Source organism: Hyposmocoma kahamanoa, unplaced genomic scaffold (assembly GCF_003589595.1).
Source record: "Hyposmocoma kahamanoa isolate Upper Pololo Valley unplaced genomic scaffold, ASM358959v1 86, whole genome shotgun sequence".
NCBI classification, from domain to species: domain Eukaryota; kingdom Metazoa; phylum Arthropoda; class Insecta; order Lepidoptera; family Cosmopterigidae; genus Hyposmocoma; species Hyposmocoma kahamanoa.
This window is the reverse complement of record NW_020654289.1, coordinates 7,391,996-7,401,199: the sequence shown is the minus strand read 5'-3', so window position 1 is coordinate 7,401,199 and position 9,204 is coordinate 7,391,996. Positions and strand designations below refer to the sequence as shown.

At 37.0% G+C, this 9,204-nt stretch overlaps 1 protein-coding gene across 1 annotated transcript; it reads right to left on the bottom strand.

Annotated features, from left to right (window-relative positions):
• Positions 1-588: 588 nt before the first annotated feature.
• LOC113234888 lies at positions 589-2,976 on the bottom strand. Its single transcript, XM_026470410.1, has 2 exons — positions 2,329-2,976; positions 589-1,791 (listed from the first exon to the last, which is right to left on the bottom strand). The coding sequence occupies exons 1-2, from the start codon at positions 2,974-2,976 to the stop codon at positions 589-591; spliced, it is 1,851 nt and encodes a 616-aa protein (XP_026326195.1).
• Positions 2,977-9,204: the final 6,228 nt, after the last annotated feature.

The following is a 9,204-nucleotide window of genomic DNA, read 5'->3' as shown; positions in this document are numbered from 1 at the left end:
GATTTTCAGTACAAATCGGCAATTTCATACTTTAACCCCTATTATTTTTTGTTCAAGTATTTGTTGATTGCAAGTAGTCGTAATATTAATATAGAAGAAAAATACTAGAATAAGATAGTTAAGTAATTTATTTGACTTTTTTTTAAATGTTGATTACTTAAAAAAATTGAGACTAATTTTTAAGCGACTTCAAGTATTAAAATTATCATCCTTCCAATAAAATGAGCTTATTATATAACATCTTGTAATAGAAGATAGATAGATAGATAGATATACACTTTATTGCTCACATACAATAACAAAAACAGTACATAGACAACTTAAAACTAATGTGGGCAAAGGCGGTCTTATCGCTAAGAGCGATCTCTTCCAGACAACCTTTGAGGTATAGGAAAGCTAATCTAAGGAGAAGAGGTAGTGTGCCAAAGTCAGAAACGTATAAGTAGTATAATATATATATATGTATCGAATAATAAATAAATAAATAACGGTGTACTAGACTTACATATATATTTGTAAATAATAAAGAAATATATATACCTAAATATACTTATACTTACCAATAAATATATAAATACATGTTGCATACTAGGAACGTTTCAGAAGATAGTTACGCAATGCAGTTTTAAAAATAAGAAGCGACTTTGAATGTCGTATTTCAGACGGAAGTTCGTTCCACAATTGTGCAGCCATAATCGTAAAGGAGTTCATGTAGTATCCTGACCGGGTGAAGGGAGGCTTCAGCAAGTTATCCGCCTTGGACCTTAGTTCGCGATTGTGATCTTCACCGAGAAAACGAAAACGTTCCTTAAGGTAAGGTGGGCTTCGAGGGTCATACAGTACATTATAAAGGAAACTGAGAACGTGCTCCTCACGGCGCTGCTTGATAGAATGCCACTGAAGCCTTCTCCTATACTCAAACACATGATCGAACTTGCGCAACCCGTATAGGAATCTGATGCAAAGATTCTGCAGACGTTGGAGCTTGCCTAATAGATCCTCATTGAGGTCAATAACACAGACATCAGCATAATCTATAATAGGTAGGAGCAGCGATTGCGCGAGTTCAATCTTGGTCTTCACAGGAATCAGATTTTTCCACCGTCGCAATGAATCGGAGGCAGCAAACACCTTTCTACTAACCTCAGCGATATGTGGCGCCCAAGACAGGGTGGAGTCAAAGAGAACGCCAAGGTTTTTGACAACACTGCTGAAAGGTAAAGGGAAGGAGTCAAAGACGAGCGAGGGAACAGACGTGTAATTTATCTTAGCTATCTGCTTCGAGTCACCAATGACGATGGCTTGCGACTTGTTGGGATTGACTGTAAGGCCATGGGTTCGACTCCAATTGTGTATTGTCGCAAGGTCGTCATTAAGTTCAGCAATTAAACTATCTAAACCATGCACAGGAGACCGGGAATAGATCTGAAGATCGTCAGCATACAAATGATACTGACAAGAAAGCAAGGGAGTAAGGGAGTTAATAAATATTGAAAAAAGAAGAGGAGAGAGGACCCCACCCTGAGGCACACCAGCAGTAACATCACAGAAGGTAGAATGCTTGTTATCGACTTGTACACATTGCCTTCGCCCAACGAGATAGTGGTGAAACCACTCCACAACCGAATCTGATACCAGGATAGATTTTAACATTGCTAAAAGGATGTCGAAGTCAACAGTGTTGAAGGAATTGCTGAAGTCTAAAAGAACTAATACTGTGAGATGCTGAGACGACATACCTTCGCGAATGTCGTCAGACACCTTGGTCAAGGCAGACACAGTGCTATGTCCCTAACGGAAACCAGACTGGAAAGGGCTAAGGATATTATTGAAGTTCATGAAAATTGTGATCTGATTATGGACAAGACGCTCAAGAACTTTGGAAAGGAACGGAAGAATAGAAATAGGACGAAAATGAGAGGGTAAAGATGGATTAGAGGTTTTAGGAACAGGGACTACAGCAGCCTGACGCCAACATGACGGGAAAGTGCCAGTGTCAAGAGAAAAGTTGAAAATATGGCAAAGTATAGGAACCAGAATAGAAGAACCATGTAACATCATCCTACGGTTTATTCCATCCAGTCCTTCAGCATTGGATTTTATGGCCAAGATGTTTTTCTCAATTTCACTCTCGGACACAGGCCTAAAGGAGAAAACCGGATGTTCTGAGTCATGGGCGGTAGAAAGTGACTGTAGCGTAGATTGCTTGATACTAGAAGAAAGAGAGGAAGGCGTTGTGAAATGCGAGTTCAAGGAGTTAAGGTCAAGATTAAAGGGAGTAGGAGATTTTGATTTGCCAATACCAAGGGAATTTAGGAAAGACCATACCTTAGCAGGATCACCATTAGAAACCGAGGCATGTATGTGACGGCGCTGCGCATCCCTGCACACCCTGCTACAGCGGTTGCGAAGTTCCTTAAATCTACGGTGGGTTTCATCTGAAGGATCGTTTCTATACCGCACCTTAGCAAGATTGCGCTTGTTCATCAATGCCCTAATTTCTGCAGTGAGCCAAGGGGCAGGAAGATGTTTCAATCGAACAGGACGGAGTGGAGCATGTATATCATATAGCTGTATTAGTATCGAGTTGAAAATTTCCATCTTCTGATCTATAGTAGGGGCTCTAAGTACAGCGTCCCAGTCAATAATACCGTTAAGGTCAAGCATAAATCTTTCCTCATCAAAGTTTCTGAAACTGCGCTGCATGACCACTCGTGGTTTAGGCTTCGGACAACGGATTCTGTACGAAAGGTAAATAAGGTCATGATAGGAGAAGGCCTCGGCCGGAAGTTGACCGTGAGCAGTTACATGACTAGTAGAAGAGACAATGGCAAAGTCCAACAAAGATGGCTGGCAGTCAGGAAAGTGATGTGTTGAGGAAGACGGAAGAATGTTCAGATTAATAGAATCCACGATTGAGCGAAGTCGAGTAGAACGGGAGTCGTGTTTGAACAGACAGGTGTTAAAATCACCCATAATAACTGTATGATCAACCGTGGGTACCAAATCTTCCAACAAAGTCTCAAATTTACTGAAATAATCAATATGTAGGTTTGGACTATAAAAAACTCCCAAAAGGAGCTTCTGATGGCCCAAAAGCACCTCCACAAAAAGATGTTCCTAAGATTCAGAATAAAGAGAGGGGGATTTGTCAAGAATACTGAAAGGAAGATTACTCCTAAGATATATAGCAACTCCTCCGCCACCCTTGCCAGTCCTGTCATTACGAATGAGATGGAAACCAGGAAGGGAATAGGAAGAAGAAGGGAGACATGGTTTTAAAAAAGTTTCCGAAACCAAGATGGCGTTAATGTTCTGGCTATTAGAGAAAGTGCTCACCAAATCAGTGTAATACTTTGGGCATTTATATGGACTGCATTAAAATTTTTCGCAACAGTGGAAAAGTTAGATTCCAGAAGTTCATCTAACGGTTGTGACAAACTGTGAAAACTACTATGCGAAGACACCGAAAGAAAATCCGACTCATCACTCAAAAAATCGTTACCATTATTATCATTAGTTTGCAACATTAAATATAATAAAATATGTACCTATATAAATACAGCAATATATAGTTATAATATAATAATAATATATAAAATAATAATAATAATAATAATAAAAGAAAATATGAACACAATGAAAATATAAAAATAAAACCAAAAATATCCATAATACCCACCAGCAGTGTGAAAGAGAATCGCTTAGAATGTCAAAATTAACAAATATAAAAAAAAACAACAAATACAAAATAATAAGTACTAGGTTTGAAAAATAAAACAATAAAAAGTAACAATACAATCGAAATGGATCACAGAATTTGTCACATTTTCGTTATCACTGTTAGACAAGGGCTTTATGCCAAAGCCGTTAAATTTGTACAAAAAAAGATGCTAGTGACAGTTGACGTAAACCAAAACTTAATGAACGAACGGAACCACTTAAAAGTTGCATTAATAAAAAGTTAAAAATTAAGTAGGTACCCCGAGAATAAAAGAAAAATTTAAACTAAAAATGAGGGTCCTATATTTTGTTTTCCGCGGTACTTGGAGAAATAGCAAGAAATCCAGACATTGTCTCCAACCTGTGTCTTCTGCCATCCGGTGTCTTGACATGAATCGTTCCGTCCAAGGTCCAGCAATTTGTAACACCAAACTTTAGCCTCGCAGCTACAAAAACGTCATGACGGGACTTCGTGAGGAATTCGGAGAGAGTGACCTTTGTACCCTTTAGTGCAACTTTGCTCTTCCATACCGCTGTCCGCACCGTTGCATCAGTAACAGTAGAAGATCTTATCGATTAATTTAAATAATGGAAACGCACGTCAATATATGAACTTCCAACTGTCTTAATTAATTCTAGTCTAGTTTTCTGTTGATAATTGAGCAAATTGATTAATGGCAAGACAAATGAAAATGTTACTGCTGACAAAATATGGTAAAATCTTATTAATCAGAAGAGGTTTACTGAACGACGGCCTCATGTGAAATTTCGTGATTTGTTCTCTGCGTATTTAGATAGCATCTCAGGTAGATTAACCTTCGTCCTCGAAAGCAACGAACTCATACGTATGACCAACTCCAGATTTTTGTAAAGACAGCGCACTGTTAATTCTTTGCATTATATATTTTTTGTATAACTCTTACTATATATCCGGCGATGTATGTAATTATTTGAAAGAAAGAAAGAAAGAAAGAAAGAAAGAAAAAAAGAAAAATTATCAAAATTATAGATATTACTGATAATCGATACTACAAAACTGGAAAAAAAACTAAACAAAAGAGTTATGGAATATTTTTATAATATTGCTAAAATCATAATAATTTTCGTCCCTTTGTTTTCAAAATCGATTAGAATCGAGAACAGTGTTGCCTAAGGTATACCTTATCACCACATCATCAACATCACCAAATGTTAAATTTGGCCAAAGAAATGTACAAACGGCCGTACCACGAAACTAAATACATTATACAAAACTGCGTTCGTTCGATATTCAAGGCGTATTAACAAAGGCTCACAAATGCATCTCACCAAGTAAAAGCCGCAATGTATTACAAACATGAGGCATACACTCGGTTGCATAATTGTTTCCTCGAAATACGCACAAAACCAAAATAATTGTTTTTAAAATAAATTATGCATCTTCTGGTTACAAAATCACTTGCCTGTGGAAGGAAACGTCTCTGCTTACCCGTTTTCTCACAGTTATGCTTACATCACAGCGCTTTTGCAGAGTATAATGGCACAATTATGCATTTTTCGCGCTTTCGACTGGTGTTTATCTATCTACGATAACGATCGAGCGCGTTCTGAAGCGTAGCAGTGGCAAATAAGTGAATTTCACTTACTTGAGGCACGCGAAGTACGTACACTTGCGGCGTCTATCTAGATTATAATGTCTGTGGTCCTATCCATTGGCACACCCATCAAAATCCTGAAAAACGAGATGACGTGCCCATAAATCACAAATCCGTTCATTTTCTTATTGTTAAACTTCTCGTCGATTACTATTAAATTATACTTATATAGGCGTTTTTGGGATGAGTATTGTGTATTGTGTTATTTAGTTTTATAGGGAGTGTTAAATAATAATTACACCTTTTTAATATCATTTTATTATTTGTTACTGCCTTTCTTTCCCTATTTCATCATCAAAATAAATCTTGTGGATCGAGCCTTCTGCATTCTCATTTCACTAAGGCTAAGCTACAATGCTATTAGAATACAGCTCATGCGATAACACTCTTAATTCTATTGATATATGCCTGACAACTACACCAATTGCCTGGTCGAAAACTAGGGCATTCCCTGTACTATGAGTACCAGAGCGACGGATTTCTGGGGCCTTTTCCAGAACATCCAGATCAGAACCAATTGAGAAAAGTTCATTTCCCAAATTGGTCTTGCCGGGTGACGATCCCCGCATTCAGCGCTCACAATGTTAACCGTTAGGCGACCAAGGTAGCTAATTAGTTTGAAGGTAAGGCGGATGATGAAAAGTGCTATCTAAATTCGCGATAAATATAATATGTATTCAAAGTCCCAAGTTCCATTCTCATTTATAATTTCCATTTTGTACACAAGTTACAATATATAAGTTCCATAATTAAATGAACAGGGTTTATCAAAAAATATCCGGCCATATTTTAACTCGTAATGTCACTTCTAGATAACAAACAATTTAAAAAATAAAATTCATCATTCCTGAAAATAAAATTTTGTATATGGAACCCAACCTCTTTCCGCGAATTTAACTTATTGTTCATCCTTTATAACAATACAAAACTCTTGAAAAGCTTTCCTGCTGGGCAGCTGACATATTCTGTAAAATTTTTACACGTACAGTTATTACATACATATCATCACGCCTGTCTCCCACTATGGACCTGCGTCTGCTACACCCCTGACAAACTTTCTTTGCCTCCTCGTACTTTTAAGGACGGACATCCCCAATCTGATTGAGATATGTACGCCGAGGTCTATAGGGGATCGACATTCGCTCTATAAATTTGTGCCGTCAATCTACCAACACTCATTCTTTCAACATGACCAAACCATCGAAGCATCAAACATCTCTAGCCTGGTCCCTTCATTACCTTTCATACCACAATGCTCTCTTACTACACTCGGCATTCTGTCCCTTTAAGACTAATACCGCACATATTGCGAAAAGTTCTAATTTCTACAGCATTCACCCTACTTTAATGCTTTTTTTTTTCCATACCTAACACTCACTATCATACATTAGGGTACAGCATGGGATCAGCACGCCTCGATGAAACTATCATCATCACTAACCCAAATGGGTATAAATATACATCCCACTGCTGCGCACGGGTCTCCTCTCAGGCGTGATTTATGCCAAAGTCCGCCACCCTTGCCCAATGTGGGTTGGGGGTGAAGTCTCCTTTTTTTCTGAGGATTGTGAACTTTCTTCGACGTACAGGATTCATCACAAATTCTCCTTCACCGAAAAGCTCATGGCAAGTTTCAAATTAAATTTCGCACTTAAATTATAAAAAACTCAGACGTGCGACTCGAACCCACGGCTTCTGGTTGATAGGCGGTAGGTCAAACTATTAATCTACCATGGCTTAAATGGCACGGATGAAATTATTAATATAATTATTATTTGTATGTCCTCAACAATGAGCCAGCAGTAAATAGCCTGAGCAGTTAGTTATCTTTCCTCAAACACACATCCAGCTTATTTATGTCTTGCAATACAGACCTGAACTGGACACTGCTAAAACACAATCTCTTGTCTAGGTAATTTAAGTGCAACTGTCTCCTAAATTTGTTACGCCTGTTTTATTTTATACTTATTTTATTTTTATTTATTTTCTTTAAACGCTTAACAAATATAACATTTATTGAGATTTTTTGTGAAATAATCCGCTAGTTTTGTTATGATTGCCGCGACGACGAATATCTAGCGATGACGAATGCCGAAAAAGTCAGTACAAAGGTCTGTAACAAAAAAAACGTACGAGAATTTGGACAACTCGTAACTGGACCCCTCGCTCAGATGGTTAGAGCAATGGTACGACGCAGCATGGGCATACATTAAAGTCCAACCGGGTTGACGAAATTGTTTCTGCGTTGGATCTTTGTATTCGAAATCATAACAAAATATTACATTCACACCCCTTAACCTACATCGTTTTGTCTGGTTGCTGCATAATCATCATATAACCAAATATTCAACAGATCTATCTTCTCACAGAATATAAAATTAACAAAAATGGTGCTATAATTAAGGATATAATTACTTACACTAATTCATCTTGTTTGCTATGCATTATTTATAAGGCTAAAGTAAATACTTTAGACTTATAAATAATGCATAGCAAATTTGTATTTTAATAAATACAAATATTATTATTATAAACAGCGAGCTAGTGTTTTGAAACAACAAAAGTGTTTTATAATCAACCTTATTTATTTTTCTTTAACCATCTAAGACCCAGCAAAAAAAAAAAGCACTACACACCAAATGTGCATTAAAATGTACTTAATATCCTTCAGGTTCAAGCCCTCAGTTTTGTATGAGAAATGTATTTTTCTAGATATATGATTTTATCGAGTCTACAACGTCGCAGTACTGTGTTACTAACATCGTAATTAACAACTTTTGTTTCGATGACTTATATTAATTCATCAAATTTTACTTTCATATAAAATAAAAGTACATAAATAAATCGCTCTAAATGGGGATAACTCTGTGCAATCGCAAGAGCGTGGAAGGCGGTCATCAAGGAGGACGCACTTTGCATTACTACCAGATATAGACCTTAAAAGTGTCATATAGTACAACAAAACCTTTAAAAGTTTATTTTTGGTAAATTAATTATGTTTTGTAAATTGCCGTGGAACAAAAATTTTGAAGGCCTCCGTGGTCGAATGGCTTACATACCGGGTTTCATGGTGTCGCCATCTCTGAAAACTATCTTTTCTATATTGTCTCGGGTCTGGGTGTTTGTGGTACCGTCGTTGTTTCCGATTGCCATAACGCAAGTGCTTTAGCTAATTACTTTGGGATCAGCGCAACGTATGTGGTGTTGTCTAATATTTATTTATTTATCCGCTCACGCGATACATGTAGCCGTAGACGCGTACCACGCCTAGAGGTGCCGGTGATGATTTTATACCGATTTATCGGATATCGAAGTTATAACAGGTAAAAGAACTAATATTAATTGCTATTTCGGTAACTACTCTAGCAAACCATAAAGTTTTTAATGCCTGGGTCTGTCATTTAAAAAAATAAACAACTTCAAAAATACGTCACGACAATCGTGTGTGTTATTGTTTAAGCTGGTGATTTCGGTGTTCATTTATTGAAAACATACCGTAAGTAGCGTTTTTTAAGTTTACCCTGAATATAAATGTTTACAAACTATACTTTAAGGAGTAATTTCATAGTAAACGTGAGAACCATTCAAACGGAATATTATCATATTTATCCAAGAACACCAAAAATTTCATTAGTGCTTTTTAAGTGCAGGATTTGCGGTGTATTACTGCATTTTATTTGAGATGTTTTTGTTGCTAGTACGGAGGGTATATATTTAGCAATGCAGAATAATAATTTTTATTTATAAAAACTGGTATTTAAACTGAATGCTTTTTTAATTTGCGAAACCAAATAGCCACCATTGTGCGGTAGGAGGAGCGCATCGCGTGAGCGGATAAATTTAAAAA